We start from the raw sequence: 24,731 nt of genomic DNA on the forward strand, positions 1-24,731 counted from the left end.
TGGGAGTAACCATAATAATTTTGTAGGAAAAAATCACAAAAGTTGCAATAATTTTTGAACCTTAATTGTTACAGTAATGGGGGTAGCATTATTTTGTTTAGAATTATAAGGACCACAGCACATTAATTTGAATTAAAAACAGGTTTTTCCCAAACTCAGATTTTTTGTAATTTTATGGGATTTTTAGGGGAAAATAACATAAGTTACAATAACTTATGAACTGTAATTTTTACAAACAAAAAATTTTGAAAAAAAAAAACAATGCTTTCGCCATACTATGGTATAAGGAGAGAAAGTACAGGATTATTTCCCAACTGATCACCTGTGCCATTGAACCTGATCCATTAACAATTGAGAAAATGATGACAAAAACAAGGAAGTAAACAATTGAGTTAGGTTGGCACTACCATCACCCACTCAGACAGTCTTTTTTGGTAGAGTGTTGGTACCACTGACGGTAGTGTATTCAAGACTTTCTACTGCCACAACAGACAATATGTTTGTTACAACCAGCTGATTTGGTAAAACATTTCTTCAACCTTGAAGTCAGAAACAGCTGACAGAATGGTAAACAGTCCACAGCTGAAATTAGCCAATTCTAAACAGTCAAACTAGTGTGAGTGAATAGGTAGGCTGTAAACATAGGGAGATAATCATTAGTGTGCATGTTTGGGTAAGTAAACATTTTAAATTGTACTGAAAGTATAAATGGCTTCATATTTTGGATTGTAAAAATTTAATAATTTTGTTAGAAACTAAATACAACAGTTATACAACTTCAGATAATTATTAATGCTGTCTAAATGATTAAACTTTTGAATGTATTAAGTAAAAACTTATAATTATTTTAAACTCAAGTTTAATAAGTTGTATATAAAGGAGATTTCAAAGATTTTCCCAAGGGGGTTTTCAAAAATTGTTCAATATTATTTTAGATATAAAGTAAAAATCTATTTCCTTGTAAGTTATAAGAAGAAAAGGTCAACACTTATTAGGTCATCATGTAAGTATAATGCCTTCATGTACGCCTACTCTGGGAATTTTGACTTTTATTACTTAGGTTAATGCCCACTCATGATCGGTACGCCTCTTGTCTATGTTTCGTTGTCGTCGCGTCGGAGACATTTAAAAGAAAAAACAACAAATAAACAAATTATAGCTACAAAAAACAACGATAAATGCACAAATTTCAGTTACAATCATGGTAACTCGATCCGTCAAAGCGACACAAAACAACGATAAATACATAAATTCAAGATACAACCATACTAACACGATACGTCTTGGGGGTTATGTTTACACAAACCCAAATAGTAAATAAATGTACTCAATGCGTTTCATTTTCAGTTCTGGCTTATATGTATGAGAATTAGATTCTATTTATAATTTCATACAATCAAATAGGTGGGCACATCAAATACAAATCTTTTTTTTTATGTCAACAAAACAAAAACTACTTAAAATATTATTTAAGTTATTTTAATCAAGATAAAGATCAAGCATAAGCAAAACAAGTAAGGAAATAAAATGTATCATATCAAATATACTTTAAGCATAAATAATATGAGTAGTATTGAATGTAGGCATTATAAAGTTTGCCTTGCCCAGTTCTTTGATAGAAAGTAAAATTAAATGTCTCTTTAAATAAATCTTAACTAAATACATATTGGTAGTGTTATTGTTTATACTGCTTAAAGAAGTGATTGTTCTCAAGTTATGTTTTTGCAGTAAACTTAAGTAAATGTTTAAGTTAAAAAAGTTAAATTTTCAGTTAAAGTTTAAGTTTAAATTTTATCTTCTAAGCAAAACCTTTCATATTCAGCATTCATCAACTTAAGCAAAACTTAAAATAGTTTGGCATAAATAAAAAAATAGAATATGTGATAAATGTTTCCAGTACTTAGTGTACATTAAAGTACATCTTAAAGTAAATATAAGTATACTGATATAATCAGTTACATGGTAAATTGATTCTTCTTTGGAAACATTTTACTAATGAAAAACAGAATCTGAATGATGGTTATTTTTTGTCCCAAGACGCTCGAGGCCCGAGATTGTTTTTCACATTGCTTCAGGCTAGACCTAGGGGTTGCGGCATTATCACCTAGATAATATCCATAGGTGATTTTGCGGGATTCGAACCCGGGACCTCAGAGACCGAAGTCCCACGCTCTAACAACTAGACCAGCTCGCTCCCCCTGAATGATAGTTGTTAAAATGAAGTAAGATATAAAAACTTTTTGTCACAGTAACTTACATTTCTGATGTTGTTGTACTTCAAGCAATCATAGTAAACATCTACAATATTTTTTCCTATGTATTGTAGCACATTTGGCTTGCAAAGTTTGTAACTAAGAAGATTTTTTATGGTTCAAAATAGTAACCCACAAAATATATTGTCATCACAATGTGATTGTTTGGGTTTTAGATTGATGTTACTTGGCTTGTGAAGAGGAGAGCTAAAACCATGGGACTTTTTAGGAACAAAACCCTCAAGAGGTAAGTTTATATTTTTGTACTTGTAGACCTTCCGATGTATTTAAAATGGTAACAATTTTTAATAGTTATTGGACAGGAACTAACACACATTCATTTAATTAGTCAAGGCCATCTTCTTTGTGGTAATGGCAATGGGAAAATAATTACAAAAAATATCAGCTGAGATCTAAGGTCAGTCAGAACAAATTAGTTTAACGATCAGTTGTGTGCTCAGTGTATTTTAAGGAAATGTTTAGTTTTCTTTCCTCAGACAACTGATATATAAATAAAAATAACAGTAAAATTATGAACTTAAGTGTTGAAGCATCACTGTTTGGGTACGTAAATGCACCACACTATTGTATTTATAATTTTTTAAATTACTGTTTGTAGTTCACACAAGTCTTACGATAACCCTCACCTCAGTAGTAAAATTAAACTAATGTTGAGTGTAGTTACTAGTGATGTGTCAAAAGTTTACCTTGGTTTTACAAGTTATCATCAGTAAATATTTTATGCTTTGCAGGCAGAACATGCCCACTATTTTATCTTGACTTATTCTGATATGATGTTAAAGCACACAATGCACTTGTGGTAGTTAACTTTTCTAATAAATAGGTTGTATTAATATGATATAACGGGGCTACTTAATTTAAAACGGGTTGACTTTTAATTTGAAGACATAGTCTTAAATATATACTGTAGTAATTAAGTAATATCATTGACTAAGGAAATAAAACACTTTTGGTTCCCTTTGGTAATATCCAGGAAAGTTTATAGTATACCGGTACAGACGACTGTTGCAAACATAATGTAATATATTTATCCACCAATTACTGTATAGCATATGTTGGGCTGTTCTGATAAGTTTTTAGAAAGCTACACACTAGGTAAATATTCATATAATTGTGGGCAATGTAATACTGTCAGTAGTCATACTGTCAAATAAGTACTGTAAGGGGAAAGTTTGTCTCTACATGTATCCAGGGACAACACTTATTTGCCTTCCAGGATATGTATATGTGCAGGTTTAAAAAATGCAATGAAGAAAAGTGCATTAAGTGAGGAAATAAGAGGGGGGGGGGGTAAGTGAAGGTGAGGCAGGCAGTGGCCGGAAACACCACACTAGCTGTTAAATGTTAACTGATGTAGGTTCTTAGAACTTGTGGTGTGGTGTGTGTGCTGTGAAATTGTGATTTAACGAGAATTAACTGATATGCCAAAGAATATTGTTTTGAGGCAAGAATTAATTGTTTAAAAACTGCTTAAATAGTACCTGTAACCTGTTGGTGTATTATGTTTTACATAGTATTTAGATGTTTTAACAAATGTTCATTAATGTACATACAAACAGATAAACATGTCTGAACATGGCTTGAACAACAGTAACTATAGGCCTATTTATTTATGATTGTATCTACATTTACCTGGTTCTTTTGTCTATCATTGGTTGACTGATGATTGTTATTGTTTAGTCCTAATGATAACAGATCTATTAGAAAGTCATTGGCTGTTTTCTCAGTTTCTTGCCACAGTAGTCTCCTGTCATTATTAACATGATTGTGTGGTTTCTGACCAGAGTGTTTAGAACTCAAAAATAACTGGGAGGTCCATTGGATCCAGCAGGCAAAGTATATGTTTTATTCTGTGCACACACAGACTTTTAAAATTACAGTTTTTAATATACACTATAAAGGAAAAATCAATCAACATTTTGCTGTGTACTGTATGTGAAAAGTGTTCTGAGTTTAGAGTGATATAATGCAGCTGTTTAAAAGATTTACTCCACCATTGACTGTCACTGTGTTATTTATGTTTATGACCACAGAAAACACATCAATGATCTTGTAAGTACTTAAAGTAATTGAGTTTTATTACTGTATACAAATTGTTTAAAACACACATCAGCAAAACTTTAATAGCTCTGTAGGTCACATTTTCTTCCCGTTGCAAAGCATGGGTATAGCAGCTTGTTGAGTTTTATTACTGTATACAAATTGCACTTTGCTTCAATGTACAACACATTTTATGTTTCTGGGAGACTAGTTTTAAAATAAGTTAAATATTTACAAAAAAGATCAAAGATTTAGAGTTTGTTTAACAGCTAATGAGGAAATATTCTAAATTCCAACAATACATACGGTTATTATAATCAAATGTTTTATGATGTGAAGAGTAAAATGCACTCCTGATTCAGAAAACCTGTATACACTGATCTAATTTTCAGTTGTTTTTAACTTCCAAAGAGGTTCCAAGTAAAAGGGTAAAGGGTGTACAGGATTAATGCAAAATCACTCTACCCATAATAAAAGTAACACAAAGGGAGTAGTTTTTGCTTCTTCAAGGAATAGACAAACCTGTTTTTTTATTGAACTTGGAACCTATACCATAAAACAGGAAAGCACAAAAAACCAATTTAAAAATAAAAACGTAAATTTAAAAAATAATAAACAACAGCAGTCATGGATTTACCTTAAAGACTAGCTATGGTAAAAGATATCTTCCTTTAAGGAAACTCACTAACAAACTTAAAATATGACTAATTAAGATGAATTTAAGCTTAGGATCATCTTAATCAGTCTTATCAAATACCTACCCAACCATTAAAAATCGATTGTATTAATTCAGTTTGATTTAGAACAGATCAATTTGATAACCAAGTGAAAGGAAATTCTTGAAGTAAATGTAATGCTGTAATATTGTGAAATCAGAATGGTATTTGAACAAAACAAAGTAAACAGTTTGACAATGTTTTGTTTGTTGTGTGATTATGAAATACACAGCTTCTCTTCTAGACTCGTGCACCTTGTCATTTCTGTGGGTTAAAGGTTTCTGACTTGCCTGTTTCGAATTGTTAAGTCATAATAAGTTAACTTCCTTCCGGCTGGTAAACAATTTAGAATATGTGAAATAATAAATTTTGATTTCTATTGAAGTGCAGTAACACAATTCAAGAATACAAACATCATCTTATTCTGTTTTAAGCAAAACATTAACCCAGAAGTGACAGGTTTTAGCCATAGAGACCTTTGACTATTGATACAACAAAACATTCCATTCACATATTAAAGTTGTGAATCAAAATCAGATTACAGTAGTTGATGTGAGCCACCATTGCGCTTTGAATATGCTACAACATTTTTTAAGTAAAACTGATGGAAAACTTATTGGGAGCTATATCAACTGTTAGGACCCATCAACTTTGTCAGCAACCAAATAAGGTAGAAAATATAATTTTAGACGCTGTCACATTCTGTGACTGACTCACAGGAATATGATCTTTTTTAATGGGGAGCTAAGTTTTAAAAACTAATGTAACTGCTTTGTGAACAAAACAAAAGGAAAATAAGATGTTAGTTCTAAGGAAACCCGATCCAAATTGAGTTGTGAAAATAAGCCTCCTGGATCTTTTTTATTTTACTATTTTATTGCCTTAAATAGATCCTGTCTTTGTGAAACTACTAACTTCTACCGGGTTTGCATCACATTATTATCATTTTACTTTCTCCCCCTATACAGTACATAGTATATAAGGAAAGTATTGTTTTCGTCAACATTTTTTAGATTGAGTTTTGATATATCCGTTTTAGGTCCCCCCTGAACCCAAAAAAGTGGTTCTTGAACTCTTGAAGGTCTGTCTGTGTGTGTGTGTCTTCTGTCTGTATGTGTGGATGTAACCAGAGCTACATACCACAACCTGTAGTCCGATTTTGATGCAATTTGGTATGTAGGTACTAATCCATGGTATCTCCAGGATTTTTTATTTTTAATATTGATTTCCCATAAAACCCAAAAATAAACGGAAAATTGAATATTCTCAAAAATTGCCTGAACGATTTTGATAACAATTTAGTATGTCCCCCCCCCCCTTTACCCCTTTAGTAGTACGGCCCTTTATATTCGGAACAAAATAGTAGAACTCCTATTCCTGTAAAATTACAGTTCAAAAGCTATTGTCGGTTGTGTTAAAATCAGATTTTTGTTTTGAAAAGAAATCGATTTTGATTGAAATTAGTACAGTACGTGATAGTCCTTATAATTCTTAACAACATAGTGCAACCCCCCCCCCCCCAACCCCATTGCTGTAAAAATTACAAAAGTGATTGTAACTTATGTAATTTCCCCATAAAACCTGAAAAATGGATTTTAAAAACCCGGTTCTTATTGAAATTTGTCTGTTATAGCCTAATCCTTATAATTCTAAAAAAATAGTCTAACCCCCGATTCCTATCTGCATTAACGTACAATTAAAACGTTAATGCAATTTTTGTGATTTTACCTATTAAATATCATAGTTAGTTACTCTCATCGGCATCGGTTACCCATGATAATTGTTGTTGACAAGCTAATTGTAGAAAGTATGTGTCAGATGGCTGATACAGTTTATTTTAATTTTAATAAGCATCAAATTACATTCCTCATCATCACTTTCACTGTTAGTGAGAAAATTCATCAGATTGAGACAGCTTAGAAGTGGAGAGACGAGTTATATTGGGACCGTTATGAATATGATTGACTGAACTATTTTACACCAGGCGACAATTGTTTTTACAGTAAATATCCATTTTAGGGTTTGCACAAAATTTTTTAATTGGTGTTTTTCTATCTACTCGAAATTCAATGTTGCTTCCAAAAATGACGTTTTTTCCGTGGAAAACTTCCATAAACCCGAAAAACGACCAAAATGACCGAAAATCTTTTTAACCAAAACACGTCATGTGGGTACTCAAATTAACCGGAATACAGTGTTATATACAGCTGTGACAAATTTGACACCACTCATATATACAAGTTGATTTTGGGCTTTTGGGACATCATAATAAAACAAGAAATTGGTCCCGGGTTTTGGTCTATCAGTGACACAATGCGGCAGGCATTCTATAGGGAAGACCGGCATGCATTCGCTGAAACTTCCTCAATACTGACCTCAATCATGAAAATCGGTCGGGTACAGTAGAAAAGAGCCAAACGAACTCGGAAAAGAAAGATCAAATTTGTTTATATATAATACATAGCAGGACATAGGTAGCCTAAACGCTTTGTTGTCCATACAACAGGTTAATGATATACTGTAAAATATTTGTGTGTTTGTAATTACAATGTTACGTCTTTGCATTTGTTATTATGTTAATTTTATGATACATTGTATGGGAATGTTTTTCCTATTTTATTAAAGATATATAAAGATTGCTTTCCCTTAATTATTATACATAATTATAAGTTTATACACAAATCAAGTTGTGATCATAGAACTACTTATTTTTATCTAATCTACGAATTCGTACATCTTTTTAAACAGATTTATATTTTAACTCGTACTTTTTTGTCGTTCCTAATTAAAAACTACAATTGTGAAAGCTTAAAACTCAAAGTTAATTCAATAATAAATTTAGATTTTTCCAGTACTAATTTGTTTTTGAATTTTACGTCATGGTATACATCAATCTACCTTCACCTTCAAACAAAAAAAAAAACAAGGTTTTTCATCAGTGCCGTGCGTATGCAGGATTCAATAATGACGACACCGATGTACAGTAGTATGTGGACGCACGACAGGATAGCGCATAACAGTTAGAACTTATAAAACAGTAGCCCACAGACAACATTGGTTAGAATTGAAGAGAGATACGAGATAGAGCGCATAGCCAAGGCGACCAGCGCAGCGCATCGGTGTAATGGATAGGATATGGACCAGCGCAGATGCGCAGCGACAAAGCTGATGACGAGGGTTGGGGGAGTCTTGTTAGGGGGGAGGGGTGGAGCGATACCCGATGACGTCACTCTTGCGCTGTGCTCTGCCGCACTATTTTCTATATCTATGTTGCGCGACCACTCCACTGTCTGTCTGTCTCCAAAACACGAAGGGGTGTGACCCTTCGGCACAGTGAAGTGAAAAGTGACGCCATTCCATTAGGCCTACAGTCGATCCCAGACCTCTTAAAATGTACTTTATCACGATAATTTTAGTATCATGTAAGTAATATTTATTGTAGAAGATAATTAAATATTTAAATGCTAAATTTATAATTTTTACTGTCGTTAGAATTATAATTTATATAAAAACGTCAGATGACAAATTAAAAAATGGGGAGGACATTTTGTACTAATTAGGACAGCCGACAGCCATGGCTATTACTGTAACCCAATTATCTGGCGCATGTTGAGTTTGTATAGAGGCAGACCTAATTCGCGGTGTTTCCCGGTGTTTGTACTTGTTACATTTAAAAGACTATAGAGCTGGTATTTGAAACGAAAAGTAATTAAATATTGTACACTTTCTGTTTCAGTAGAGTATGTAGAGATAGGCAAATCGTAGGCCTATATTAGAGGAACTTTTCCTAATTTGAGGAATTGCGAATAATTTGGTTTTAGCTGTTCGTTTAGGGTAGGCCACACATTTTTGCAAAAATCTGTTTTGAAAATTTGAAATTTTAATTGCAACCATAAAAAGTGTTAAAGGAATATTTTTACACAATTAAATCAGTTGCATAAAATAAGTAGAATCTAATTCTCATAATTCTCTAATTCAATAAAACAAGTTATATAAAAAAAAAAAAACTTTTTTAATTACCAAAAACAAATAATTTTTACTTATTTTAATTTAGTTTTAACTTAATTTTTTACCAAGTACAAATAATTTGAACGAAAATAAAAGATCTTTACAAAAATGTATGATAGTAAAAAATGTTTAGTTGATAAATAAATAAATAAATAATAAATAAATAACACATAATAAATAATAAATAAATAATTAATAACAAATAAATAATAAAACAAACCACATGCAGTTTAAGAAATTTGCTTTGCTATACTGCCACTCCTGTATCTGTACGTTCAATATTGATTTTTACACAGATGTTACAATTTCGGCAATCAGCTGGCTACAGCCTCACGCCAAAATAAAACTTCAAATCAACTGTTTTCTATTAATTTTAGCGATGTAATGAACGCTGACTAATGTTTTACACAGGGTGTCCAGAAATTATGGTAAAATATTTTAGTGTATGATTTTATAGGTGAAAATAAGAAAAAAGTTGATACAAACATAATATGTCCTATAAAGTGCTTAGTTTTCTGTCTGTGTGCCTGTTTTTGTTTTTTACATAATTTATCATATCTTACGATATGTACATGTGAAATAACAAGATGTATTTCAGTATTGAGTATCAAGTTTCTACTTTGTACCATTTCAAAATGGCGACCATTTTTGTTTTTAGGGCAAATATCTTAAAAACCATAAATGTTAAAGAAATTTTACAAAAGACAAAAAGGTTGTGAAATAAAATACCGATAATTTTAGAATAAAAGCATACGCACATTTTTAACATGCAGTCCGAATCAAAAAAATTAAAATTCAGACTCGCTAGAATTAACAATCGTGGGTGAAGATGATGGCGTCCCTGTGAATTCGGGGACCCTAAATCCAGCGCTGCATGTTGTTATTGGCAAAATTCTAAAATCAAAATTGCTCAGTATAGGAAACTTTTCCAGCAAATATTTTTCCTGCAATTCCTTCTTTTGCTGATGTTTTTATAGAATGTAAAGTAATGTACTTTACATTCTATATTATGATTAAACATTAATTATTTGGGGATGCAACCTTACAAGGACTTGTTTCATTTTTAAATCTAAATCTAGTTTTGCAACCCTCTTGCAGGCAATCATCATACAATTTTAGTAAGGATTTCTTGGCTATTTCAGGACACTTTGTGGATTCCTTGGCCTAGCTGGGCTCACAGTGGTACTGGTGTACGTCGTAGTTCCTATTTTATTCCTATGGTTCCCTGGGATCATGAGAAGCTTCATATTTGAAGCTAAGGGTAAGATCAAGGATGGTAAGTCTCGAAAGTTTTTCATTATATCCAGGTGGTAGAAGCATCAAAGTTGGCGGAAAGGATCTGCTTGCAAAATGAAAGTTCTTTGGGAGATTATCATTTGTGCCCATATCTAGTTGCATGGTATGACCAGGGACACCCCATCATCTTTCTTCTTATGGGTTTGGTTGTTTTGATATTCTCTTTTCCTACTGATTTCCCCGCATATAGTGACAGTAGTAGTTTACTTTTACGAGAACTGTAAGTTGCAGGAAGTAATATCTCCTCTACCCAACTTTGTTGCATGGGTATTACTGTACCAGGATATTGATATTTCTCTTTAGCGGATGCATTGGTTTTGTATTTAGAGTTTATTTTTGCTGAAACATTGTTTAAAAATAAAATATAAGAATTTTAGTTCTGTTTCTCATGATTTGTTGTGAAATTAAAAAAAAAAACACTGTTTTAAAAAAATGTTATTATAGAATAAGGATTATAACAATTTTTCCATTAGCCAGACCCCATTTTAAATTTTTTTACTTTTACTCAACTATTCATTTGGAAGTTTTGTTTATAACTGATATCTATTATTCTGTTTTCTCATATATTTTTTTAGACCCATAGATTTTTGAATAAAATATAGTTAACAGCAAGAGCAAGCTTTTAATTTTGTTTATAGTTTCATTTTGTTTTTCTTTCTTGGCTTATTGGTTTATTTTGATTATTGATTCTTCTTACAGCGACTTTGGTCTTTCAGCATCAGCTTTAGTGCTGGTGGCATGTTGCATGATACAACAGTTGTTGCAAAATTATTGAAATATCCTAAAAAAAAACACCAATATTGAATAAGAACTCTTATTCTTTATGTATCTATACTGTAAACCTACAAATGGCTTTGCGTTCAATTCTCCATACACAATTTAATATTTAGTTATTGATGTTCTCTACAGGAAAAATAGCTTTAAAACTACTGTTGTAACTCAAAAGTTTATTTGTAAGTGGTTATCAGTGTTTTTTTCAAATCATATTCTATCACCATGCTACTGTACTACATTACCAGACTACATTACAGTAAATTAGCTATTTAATTATTTGTTACCTATTTATTTTTTTTATTTATTATCGAGACTATAAATGATAGGTATTTTTTTTAGAAAATTTGTTTACATTTTAGTCTTTCTTGCCTGTAGTCATAATTTGCTCTGATAGAATTCACTGAACACTACAAGGACCACAGTGACCTGTTTGTTTATTTGGATTATTTATTTTGCAGAAGAACTTCCATTGTTCATGGATTATGAACATCCTGAGAAAGTTGGATTTGTTGGAGCCAAAAACTTTTATGTTAACAGCACGGATGGAGCAAAAGTGGGGGTTTGGTAAGTTTGCTAATTTTAGTATTTTTGATAAGTGCAAAATTTTTAAAAAAAATGTTAGTGTGGTTAAGCTGTAAGATAAAAGCTTATGTGATTGTAGTTTAAACATCAAGAGCTAACACTTGTAATACAGTACATCCTTTACACTTCTGTTCATGAAATTGATTTGGAATAATCGATTGCAATGTTTGTAAAATTCAGTCAATTATCAATATGAAATCTTTGATACAATTTTGCAAAACAGTCTCTGAACTAAGCTCCTAATATTAATTATAGTTTTTTGAATATTGATAATTTTAGTCCAAAAACTAATTTTTAGAAAACGAAAGAATAATTTTACTGTAATTATATCGGTAGAAGCTTTGTATACTTGAACGTGTACCACCTCAAATGTCACCATATTTGAGAACCACTGCCTTAATGTAAAATTTGCAAAAAGCTAATGGTATGTAACACAAATGAACTCTATTATATTCGATATAAATACTATTGAAATAATAATTTTTCATTTTCTTATTACTAATCATTTTGTAGCTTATTAATTTTATTTTCATATGATTATTTTCATCTTTGTCATTAAACGACTAGTGGTCGCAACTGTCAAGGACCTAGGTGGTGTCCCTATCTCTATGATTGATAATTTAAATTGAAAGTTGAACTTCCACCTAAAATCAAATTAAGTTGGTTGTAACTAAATCATGAATTATAGGCACACATTACCTGTGGGACAAGCAATGAACGAGACCAACACAGATGAGACTTACAGACAATCGATGGCAAACGCGACAGTGGTGCTTTACCTCCACGGCAGCGCAGGCACACGCGCATCTTCTCACAGGCTGAGAGTGTACAGACTGCTGAACAAGATAAACTACCATGTCTTTGCTCTGGACTACCGAGGTAACCATAGACAAATAAAGTAGAATTCGCTCATACAACTTTATACTAAAGGCAGGGCCGGATCTAGGAACCGCGAAATCCCGCAATGCAGGGGGGCCCAAGCCCTTAGGGGGCCCAAAGAGCTCTATAATTTAAAATTATTTTAATGCATATAAACATAATTGAATAGGACGGTAAGTTTAGTTTTGACAGACAAATATTGTCAATATTAAAGCTAAAGTTACAATTATTGAGTAAATTTAGACCTACTGATTTTACTCGTCAACAACTCGGGACCTCGCTGTAGACAGTTTAATCTGTGGTTTACTGTCACTTTCAGACAGTCCAGTCTGTTTGCTCAGCTCAGTCCAGTCAGCTCGTCAGCTGCAGTGTACGCTTCACAGATCCACTACAGTCCGATCGACGTGGACGTAGTGTCAACTTAGTCAACTATCAGTTGAGCTGAGCAATAAGTCTGTAGTACAGGCGGGACTTATAATAACAACCTCTGTAGCGTTATCTAACGACCTCAGGGCCGGCGAGAGCTGTCACGGGCCTCTGAGCTGAGCGATCCCCGGCCCCCTATTTTCCCGATTTAGTGTCTAGCCACCTCCGTGCCGTTTTGTTAAACATTTAACAATAAATATAAAACACATGATAGTTTGATTACCAGTTACCAGCTAACGATGTCCACAGCACCTGGCACCACCAGAGAGCTAACATTTAAGCTTCAAATCTCAAGTCCTTATGATACAGCTTAGTTTGATGTCCAATGTGATCCATTTTGTCTGAGGCATTCCGCAGGTGAAATAACCATAACCAGGGAATAACCAGGGTTGTTTTACATGGGAGGGTGGTTAGCCCATCGCCACAACCCCCAATATGAATGGAGGACCTACTTCTGGTCAGCGGGTCCATCGGACCTAGCCAGTAGGACTGACAAGCAGATCCACCGACCATCCCCCTATCCGCCACCTGGGGACGCTCCGTATACGCTGAAGTAGGAAAGCGCACGGATAATTTATTACTACATACATAAAAATACTAACACTAGGTACAAAAAATACTTAATACTAGATAATACTTAATACTAGCATTCTTAATACCAACACGTTGGTTCTAACTCGTACTGTTCATCTTCTTCAGGCTGGGTCCTTGTATTTTGTATCCACTTGTCTCTAATCGGCTCACAGTGTTGTTGCAGAACTCTTTAGTTACTTCCTCTCTTTGAGTTTCTCAGGATTCAATCACCTCATCCAAAGTTTCATTCATCTCCTACATTTCATCAAATTTCTCAAACATTTTTCCATGGCAAATCCTTTGGTCTTTTACCGTTCAACTATGTGGATCCTTTTAGTTTTACTGAAGCAATACAACATCAGGTCTCCAAGTAGTTCTACAACCTCCCATTTTCCCCAGGAGTTGCGTTGGCTGCTTACCATAGTGATCTCCTGCTAGTTCTTATGTAGCAATAGTAACAAGAACGGATAATTCTGCCAAGTTTTCACTGATCATCTTCCACTTCTTCCAGAACACTAAACTTTCTCGAGTCTGTACTTGTCCTCAAAATAATATTGGCAGGAGGAAAAATTTCATCTTACATTTCTTTACTGTGTCAGTGAATGAAAAAAAATAAATAGTATCTATGGAAACATATATTTACCGTTAGCACACCATTGTTTAAGAACCAAGGCCCCACTAGAAAAACGGGCCATGCTGCAGGACCCATGAAATCACACTAGTGCAGAGATTTGTTTATAGGTTCACATATTGAAGTGTTTTTGCACAGTTATTAATTACGGAGAAAAGTAAAAAAGTTGTTAATTTAAAATTCCCATGTTTTTCTTATGGAGGATGTAAACTTTATCAAATCGGGTTTTGTATGCAAACCACAGTATTATAAAAATTGTTAATATATACAAGAAGTAACATGCAATGTTACAATGTAGCTAATAACAATAACATTAAAAGGTAATAAGTGATAACAATGAATAGCAACAGCGTTAGAAATATGAAAGAGTAAAAAAAACTAGGTGAATTAACAAAAAATCAGCAAAGTGAAAAACAAACAAAAAAATAATGTAGTGACCGACGATTGAATAAATATCCTTATATATAATACGTGAAGGCGATTTCTACGAAACACTGAAAATACGATAATGTTTTCTGTTACAGTTTGACAACTCTGGTTCGATATCAGATATCAGAATTATTCTCTCAATTTCCAAAGTTGTTCCAATAAAAAAATCAAACACTAAGATTGCTACATGGCACATTTGTCCAAAGTATACATAACTGTTTAATAGGGTTGGACGAGACTGGATTTTGAATTTGAGACTAAATTCTATTTTCTCGATAGCTCACATTCCCGATTAACATATAGACACATTCTTATCCCAAAAATCCTTTCGGGCTAAACCCCAGTGGCTCTAGAGTTTCTCATGATAACCTTATGAGTATTCATATTTAAAAGGAATTAAAGAATTTTTCCAGCTGTTTCAACTACACAAGTTGGTTCTTGATATTCAATAGCATTAAAAGGTTATAAGGTTTACCAACAGGGTGCAGCACTATTAATTCTTTATGACAAGAGGCGATATCCTTTAGAATGTTCACAATATCCCACCACTATGCATTCTTCAGACTTAACGTCAAATTTATCCCTTTTCTGCTTTGGCACATGGACCATGCTTGACATCCAAATATTCTCAAAAATTTTAAATTAGGTAACAATACTAACTTGAAGCAAAACAATGTCACTAGGTCGGAAGTTTTAGCTACAAGCGTGGTCATGTATTCCATAATTATTACTTTCAGTTTTTACTTTACAATATATCTGTTTGTCTGAACAACATTTAAAAAATAAAATCTCCGAATCTTTTATTTTATCATTAATAAAAACCTTTAACATCATGGGTCCTGCACATGGACAAGCGACTGAGGTAGTTCAGCGATCCTAGCTTCACACAATCTTAACAAAAACGCAGAACAGAGATATTCCTTGAGCTAAAACGGATACCAGCCCAGTCAGCACACATACGTAGATTATACATATAATGTATGTTCAACTTAGATCTACAATACGTATATCAGAGAGATAGGTTACATAAAATGTACGTATAATATACGCTCAAATGTCCCACTTGTTGACGTACAATATACGTCAATTTAAGGTCTACATGGACATACAATATCTGTAGATTATACGTATAAATATAGATTGGTCCATTATCATAAACCGTGTATATGTAAAATATACGTACAATTTATATAGCAGATGTATAATGTACATATAATCTACGTAGAAGTTGTCTTACAGATATACGTACATTATCCCATACGTTTTACATTTGTTACCCATAAATAGATAAATCTACAAAATCTGTAAGCACAACTTACCGTTAGTTAAGGTCAACACTTAGTTCATACGGTTTGTATAATATGAGTAAACGGAAAGTATAGACAAAAGAAAGCATCCTAGACTGTGGGATATATAATCCTTGTATATATCAATTTGCTGCAACTAAAATTTTGAATGGTAATTGCCAAGTAGTAAAAAATAACAACTGCTTCATCTATGGTGTGAATAATCAAATGCTGTTGTAAAAAAATTAATATTATTTTTTTTATTTCACAAAAAAAATTTGAACTAACAACATAGTTAACCCTAGACTTTTATTTATGTGTTTGTTAAAAATACTTAAATGTAGACTTTCATAGAATGAAAAAAATTACAGACACTAAAGGAGAAGACTTAGATAAACAACAAAGTAATACAGTAGATAAATAAAGATTTATTATAAAAATTAATCATTTACACAGACTACAATGATCTCCTCTTGTTTTTACTTGCCATTTTTGTTCCAGCTTGTGTAAACCACTCTCTTACTCTTCCTTCATAAATTTTGTTAGGAAAGGTTTTTGGACATGATGCAGCTAGTAAACCTGAAAAAGGTTTGCTGTTTATAAAAAGCAATTCCCTTATCTTAAAAACATTTGGTACTTTGGTACCGTACTATCCGGAGGCCACCCTTATGCAGCACGCTTTGGCGGTTATGTTAGGTTGGGTTATCATAAATATGTTTGTAGGACTTTCTTTGTTTCGTTATGAATATAACCATACCAGATGAGTCATACTTTCACCTGCTAAATCCTCCCAAATAGGCCAAGGTCAGGTTGTTGAACAGAGCGTGCGCATCACCTGTCACCGCCATCAATGTGTAATACATCGATGGTCACCGCCTGTATCTCTGTTATCGTTACTCATCTGGAATCAATTGATTCATAACAAAACGAGGAAAGTCCTACAAACATATTTATGACAACCCAACCTAACATAACCGCCGCAGCACACTATATAACTACTTGGTGGAGTAGGCTATGTGTATTCAGTCAATCCTCGCCGACATCGCTGCCTTTTGGGAGACAGAACTCAAAGGCCGCTAATCTTAATGATGTCAAATTTGGACAGTATGTCAATTAAATGTTTTTTCAATTGTGTAGTTATTTTTGGCCTCCGGTAAAAAATCCCTCTAAAAATAAGTGGTTTAAGGATAATACCAGCGCACCAAACATTTAGCTATACTGTACTCAGCCTACCTACACAAATTATTATATTTATACAGTTTATAATGAAACAAAGTAAGAATGTTTTGCAGAATCTGTCAGGCATTAGGGCCTAGTTTCAATAGTATTATGAACACAGGATGCATCTGCAGCAATTGTGCGATTAAAAAATCACGATATTTCCACAACGCAGGAGTTGTTCACACAAATTGTTAGAAACAAGTTTTAGACCTACCTACCAAAGTCCCAATCTCCAGTGTAAACACGGCTTTATATACTAAAGATCATTTGACAATTTCATAACAATGACTGAGTGATTTGCTAACCGAGTCGATAATGGCAACATATTTTCTTCAACGGTATGTTTGACTCAGGCAAAACACTCACAGAAATTCTTAATCGGAATCGGCTTGCAATCAGAAGTTTCAATGTGATAAAACTCATATAGGCCTAGATTTTTGTGTGTGAAAATTTGGTAATGCTCATCTTTATGCCCAATGATCTTGAGATACAATGGGAAAAGTAGTACCATAGACTAAATATCATTGCATCTTGCAAAAGACAATGCCAGGGGCAATAGATTAACATATTTACAGAGTCGTAAAAGTATATGACGGGCTTAGACTAAATTCTGACAAAACAAAGCCAATCATAATAGGTCACTCACGGTTACTCAACAAATTGGACTTAGACTATTTACCAAAAATCATTGTAAAAACGGATCCACTTTGCAATACCTGGACAAAGTAAAAAGTCTTGGTTTAACTTTTAACCGCACATTGGACTGGATTGACGTGGTAAGCACTTGTAAAAGAGTGTTTTGCCGCTGTTCACATACTGAAGAAGATGCAACGACTTCTACCTTTTCACATTAAACTCTTACTGGTCAAATAACTCTTGTTTCCACACTGCAACACTGTGGTTAATGATATGACTTTGCTTTGGCAACAAAATTACAACGTGTACAAAATTATTGTGTTAGATTCTTGTTCAATCTTAGGCGTGATGACCACGTCATACCCTATTACATTAATGAATTAATTTTGAAATTAGAAGATATTAGAAAATTGTGAATACTTTTAATTACTCATTCAGTCATCAATCTTGGAATTCCAAATCATCTCGCAAAGAACTTAAAATTTTGTAATGAAAGGGGCGCAAAAGGGATACTCCCTCTGGCTCGTCCACGCTTCGCTTTAACCTACTCATCAAAGAACAACTGTTTATAAATAAATCATTTTAGTAACAGCATGCTGCCTATGGAACTCCATACCTATTCCCATCAAATCCATAGAAACCCCATCCCGACTGATGGTGATGCTGAAAGAATATTACCTTGACCCGATGCCCGTGGCTTGGCGAGGTGGCGTGCGTTAGGCCATAGATTAAACATACTCGTTAGGCTTAGATGCAGCAGAGGGTGTATGTGTGTGTGACTGTATGTTAGGGAAGATGAATAAATGTATGCTATTTTATTACTAGTTATGTTGCAAACTGTATTGTATTTTTTTATTTTCTTGTTATTATTAGTTGTATAGAGGTTAACTGTAAGAAAGGACTATGAGGTCCTAAGTTCACCTCAATAAAGAAGGATTTTCATTTCATTTAGTTAGGTAATGCAATTTCAGTATGCCAGTGGGTTGAATTCCTAGCCATTGCATTGTTTTTACCCTAAATTGTAAGCAAATTGGAATTTCCAAAAGAGACATTTGTTATTAATGTTTCTAATTGAAGTAGAAACTTGGTAAAAAGGCTGAAATAGGTTTTTAAGACCCTCCTTAATATTTAATTAGTCCTAGAACTTGAATAATTTAAACATAGGTAGGCCTAAAGTAGAACATCTATTAACCATCACACTCAGGACCAGGAGCGTGAATGTTGTGAAGCTAATATAATAGACGGATGACAGAAATCCTGTTATAAACCTGTAGGCTGCAGTAAGTTAGTTTAAAAGGTTTGGGAAGAAATCAAACCCTATACAGCTCGTGACACATAAGCTGACACTTAGCCTATTGCGGCAGTTTTGGCGGGAGGAGGGTGGAGGTGAGGAAAAGACTGGGTTGCAAATATTTACGCTGGCTCACGGGGTTGACTCCCGTGTATTCTGAGTGGTTGTTTAAAGGGTGACTGTTAATCGAGGTTCCCCACTGTAGTGCGCTATTTTGTATTGAAACTTGTCTAAAAAATATAATTAATCCAGTGATCATCCCAGAAAATCATAATGTTAACAAGTTTTAAGTTATGTACGGTAATGTGAACAGACTTACATTCCAAAACCTTGAAAATTGAAAGGTTGTTCAACGCTCTCTCCCCTTTCATTCCTTCACAACTGAAATTGACAGCAACATGATGATCAGCCTCACCAACGTCCTTCTTCCTGAATATTCAACGGAACGTCCGTCTCTTGTAAAGAATTCAATCTGAAAAAGTGTACTACTGACATAATGAAATCTCCAATAAACAGCTTATCATTAGTCCTACCATGAACCTAGTAAAAATATAACTTAGATGGAAATTGTAAAAAAAATCCAGAAAAGATATTTAGAGGTATTAACAAAATCTAAATTTTGCCTGGACATGGGTTTTAGCCTAGCCTATATAAGGAGCGATTGATCGAGGATCGGTTAAGAGAGATTTTATTGTGATAGGTTTACTAACCGCTAACTTACAGGTTTGAGCTTTGTTTCATCGGCCTAACTTATCATGCTAGTAAGTTTAACAACCCTTTCGCAAACTATGCAGTAATAGATTACGAGTCTAAGGCCACAACTCAATGCAAAAAATAAAATAATGTACTAGGCTACTAGGTTTTACCTAGGACAAAAAGTTTCAGGGGTTCAATTAAATTTCATTAATGGCCTTTGTAAAGCATGCTTTTCTACAGCTCTTTTAGTCTAACATTACAGTGGGCCTACCTACTTAATACAATCAACAATCTATCCGTGATATTCTACAAAGGGTACACTTCCATATCTGTTGGCACAAACAACCGAATGAGTAACTTAATATTGATTATTCGATTGTTTAATTCGATATATCGTTTGGTTAGTAAGGTTAGGTTGACCTTACCCAACTAACCTAACAATTCAATATGTCTATCGATTTTACTCGTTCGGTTGTTTGTGCCAACAGATATGGAAGTGTACCCACAACAATCAGCAAAACTTTGACTACTAATCGTAGCCTTCTTCTTTATTCTGTCAATCCTATCTTGCCTAGATGATGATTAGGTAATAACCTCATGTTCTTTTATAGGCAATGTCCCAAACGCGATGACTTAGAAATGAATAAAAACACTATTACTTAACATAACTCACTAAACCTAGGTCAATAAAATTGGAAAGTGATTCTAGGTTATAAAAATAACTACAGTAATTATCCTATTCATAATCATCAAGGATCTACCGGAAAAGGGGTTAAGTTACTCAATTACCTAACCCCAAAATCCAAATCATATTAATTTAATTTGTTAAAATAATAATCCAGACACTTACCTTAAAGCAATAACGAAGTTCAATTTTGCAGAATCAACAGAAAAACTTAACCTACAAAATATTACTTTAGTACCCAAACTTTTAACTAACGACTAGGGTTTGAATTGAGATTATTGGGAATAAACTCTATTAATTTACTATACCACTTAACAGTAGCAAAACTGTTCTAACTCTTCAAAAACTGGCCAAGTAAACTTAGTGAAAAACAGCAAGTGAGTGATCCAACGACATCCTTACATATTCATAATAAACCAGCTAATAATAAACACAATTTTGAATTAACTGAAATCCAGCAGACTGCAGACAGCGCTACTAGTGCTAGAGCAAAGGATGGCGGGAATGAAAGAGAGAGAGAGAGAGTGAGTGAGTGAGTGAGAGAGAGAGGGGAAAAGATTTTTATGTATAGCTAGACCGGCGTGCAAAATCGCAGCACTTGTATAGAATTACTTCTAAATACATTAATAATTTATTTATCCTTGTATTACTTTATTAAACATTTTGTGTTTTTATATACAGATTTAAACAAACGTCGATCTGGATCTATGCCTATACGTCTAATTTATGTATAATATACAGCAACCGGATTTACCTGACCTATGATTATTCTGAAACATAAGCATTAAAAAAAAAGATTTTGTTATTTTTGCATCAACTTTTAATAAATACCACTAAATACAAATCCCCAACAGCACAATGGGCTTGCTGGGAACTTGTTCCAAGTCCATTGGCCCAAGTTCCCAAGCCTGGTTTAGACTCAGGGACCAAGGTCTGTAGGCTTGGTTTTGACTTGTTTTAGAGACCGAAGTTGGCAGTTGTTCAACTTGTTATGGGTTTGGCTCCCCAAGTCCAACCCAAGTCCCAACCCCAAACCTACAGTGAACTCATGGGCACAAACCCACTCTAAGCTTGGAATGATGGATACAAAACGGGTCTAGTAGATTAAGCAGGCTCATTTTGGACTTGTTCGGGACTTGGGGACCCAAGCCCAATTTTAGTAGGCTCATATTGGACTTGGCTTAGACTCATATTTGAATTGGTTTTAGCACATGTTGGACTTGGGTAAACAAGCTCACACTGATAAATTAAACAGGCTCATTATGGACTTGTTCGGGACTTGGGGACCCAAGCCCAATTTTAGTAGGCTCATATTAGACTTGGCTTAGGCTCATATTGGACTTGGCTTAGACTCATATTGGAATTGGTTTTAACACATGTTGGACTTGGACGAACAAGCTCACACCTTTAGACTCACTCAGAACTTGGTACGAAGTTTTATATACTTCAATTACTGTCATGATCAAAGATAATAATAATAATAATAATAATAATAGGCTATAGTAATAGCATTGACTTTATATCTCTACACAGAGTAGTAGAGTGTAGAGATATAAAGTCAATGGTAATAGTAGTATAATTTATACCTATTTAACATAAGTTATAAACAGTTTCACACCATTCATATGCTAGCCCACCCTTTTTCTTAAACATAAAAATAATTAATTTTTTACCAAAAAAGATTTGCAGTATAATAAAATGAAGCCTATTTATAAGTCTTAAGTGATCTTAAAAAAATATTGGTTATAATTGATCTGTTAGGTTTAGAAATACAAGACATTCACATTTCAAGACAATTTATTAATATAATAAATACAATGCCCACTATCTTCCACTTCACCTTCAACTTCTTTTCTGAATTCATCAACTCCACCGCATGCTTCAGAAGACCTATAAAAAAATACAATTGCATTAGAATGATTTGGTTTATTAAAATTTATTATTTAAATAATTTTTATTTGTTATTAGAATTATTTGATTATTTGGCATTTGTTGGTGTTGCAAACACAGGGTGTTAACCTACTCTCGTTTTTAAAATTGTTATAAAACGTTTAATTCTTACTAGACACAAAAATTGAGTAATTTTCGCGAAGTTTTTTTAGCTATAATAGGAGGTTTTTTATTTAGCTATGATGATTACAGCATGTTATAAAGGAACTTACACTTATCAACAAGGCTACTGAATACACACAACGTAAAATACTGGTTTGGCTTGTTTTTATCTGTAGACTAGGTTAAGGTTAAAAAAAATTGGCACTGTTCTGTTGTAGGGTTCAGCAGTAGATTAGTGTATAGTGAGTGACGTTGTCGATTCAGTGAAGCGCTGAGTATGACAAAGATTAAAGCACAAAAGGTTTAGGCTATAAACAAAATTCTACGAGTTCTTGATGCAATGAAATTAATCGTTTGCTTAATTTAGCTTACTTTATCATCATAGACTAACCAACACAAGTATATTTTTGATCAATGCTTAATTTTATAAGAGGAGTGTAAATCTTACCTTTACAGGATTCCCTTAGTTCTTCTCCGCTTCGTCTTGGTATCAAAACCATAAACTAAACTCACGACTAGCAACGAAACGAGTAACTCACAACACAACACCAAATTAAGATAAGTGAGAACTGACCAAGAGAACTGACAACTGAGAGTGAGGAAGTCTAAATCCAACAAAAATGGTGGTTCAGCACAAAGAAACAGGTTTTAGGAGCGTGTTGTGGGTAGGTGTGGAGGGAAAATTCTTTTGTCATATGGCACTGCTCACTTTAGACTCACATGAACAAGCTTGTCGTGGGTCTGGTTGGGTGTTTAAATTGTGGACTTGGCCAACCAGGTTATATATGTAAATAAAGCAAGTTTAGTTTTGGCTCATTCGCACAAGTTCACTTAACCAAAGCTGTTTTAAATTTGCAGTGGGTTCCAAACTCCAAGTTTGTCATACCAATTCAGAAATATGTAAAAGCCAAGTTTAGTCCAAGCTCACGTGCTGTCTGGGATAGGAGATAATCTTTTTAATTAGTAGATATGAGACGTATAAAATACGTATATTTTACGTATTGGATTTTACCAAACATAAAATGGATATGTATCTCTAAAATATACGTATATTATACGTAGTGTGCTGTGTGGGAGGCTTATTGTAAACTAGCAGAGAAACCTGTTGCTCGGGTCCAAATACTATGCACAATAAAAACACATTTTAAAGGAACAATGTATCAACGTATATTTTCTTTAAACATGTTTAGATTCCCTTCATATTAGCTGGAGTGTTGGTGTAGGTCTCACGTTCACAGACTGAGCAGGTTTGGATTTTCCTTGTTTGTTTCTTTCCATGCAATTGTCGTCATTACAAGTCTTGCAAAATTCATTGTTCGTCTTCTTGGTTTAATTTACCTTGACAAATTATGTTTTTTCATGGTTGGATTCAAGTCCTTGATCAAGATGTCAATCCTCCTCTATCTTGTCAATCCTCCATTTGTGATCTGTTTCAATCGTTGTTCAGCAGTCTCTTGTTCCTCAGCTTTTTCTCCACCCTCTACAGTTCCAAGTAATGACTCCATTGATCATCTAGCGGCTCACCAATTTTATGCTCATTTTACAGGTAGCTTTAAGGCGTGGATTGTTAAATAGTCTGCAGGTTTGCAGGGTATTTACCCTTACTGGGTCTTTCTTTCTGTTCTTTTTCTTGTTTTACGTTGCCATACCCCCGCACTTGTCCCTGCTCTTTTACCCCCCGGCTGCTTGAGGGGGAAGGTGGCCGTGAAACGCTACTGCCCTACCTAACACAGGAGGAGCAGCAGCAGGAGGAGGAGGAGGTCCCAAAACTTGGTCCAACAGCCAACTAACTGCCAACCCAACACCTACACCTACCGCAATAGAAAGTATATGACTCATTGTAATTACTTACGTGTCAAAAAAGTAGAATAGAATTATTAGTAAAAGAAATTAGCTTGTGTTGGCAATTAATTCTCAAAATAATGAAAATGAGCCGTCTCTATGGATACTTATTTTATTGTTATAGTTTGGCTGGGTTTAGGATAAATCATAATATTTAATAATGTCACTTTTTTAATGACCAATAAATTTCCTACTCAAACTGGTATTTAATAGTTCAAAAACATTATTGCTAGTCTTTAAATCTGCAAGTCTCTGGTTTGATTCCAAGTGAGATCTTTACCACACCCAGATGCCATTTATCTATGCTAACATATATTTAATTTATTTTAGGAGCAAAACTCTATTGGGTACAGCTTAGTTTTGCGATATTCTCCTCAGTTAAATTAAAATAGTGT

At 33.8% G+C, this 24,731-nt stretch overlaps 1 protein-coding gene and 1 long non-coding RNA gene across 2 annotated transcripts in view; one reads left to right on the top strand and one right to left on the bottom strand.

Moving 5' to 3' along the window:
* Window positions 1-547: 547 nt before the first annotated feature.
* Window positions 548-24,731, top strand: part of LOC128999277 (lysophosphatidylserine lipase ABHD12-like) — a 35,775-nt gene continuing 11,591 nt past the window's right edge. The window contains exons 1-5 of the mRNA XM_054425681.1: window positions 548-567; window positions 2,429-2,499; window positions 10,180-10,313; window positions 11,566-11,671; window positions 12,378-12,568. Coding sequence (XP_054281656.1) covers window positions 565-567; window positions 2,429-2,499; window positions 10,180-10,313; window positions 11,566-11,671; window positions 12,378-12,568 — 505 coding nt within the window. The 5' untranslated portion in view covers window positions 548-564. The remainder of the gene's footprint in view (window positions 568-2,428; window positions 2,500-10,179; window positions 10,314-11,565; window positions 11,672-12,377; window positions 12,569-24,731) is intronic.
* Window positions 16,330-20,799, bottom strand: LOC128999278 (uncharacterized). Its single transcript, XR_008491266.1, has 3 exons — window positions 20,608-20,799; window positions 19,381-19,533; window positions 16,330-16,492 (listed from the first exon to the last, which is right to left on the bottom strand). It is a non-coding gene; the product is annotated as an uncharacterized LOC128999278 (long non-coding RNA).

The sequence above is a fragment of the Macrosteles quadrilineatus genome, unplaced genomic scaffold, assembly GCF_028750875.1.
Source record: "Macrosteles quadrilineatus isolate MER2022 unplaced genomic scaffold, UCM_ALF_1.0 Scaffold_8__2_contigs__length_117827958, whole genome shotgun sequence".
Taxonomy (NCBI): domain Eukaryota; kingdom Metazoa; phylum Arthropoda; class Insecta; order Hemiptera; family Cicadellidae; genus Macrosteles; species Macrosteles quadrilineatus.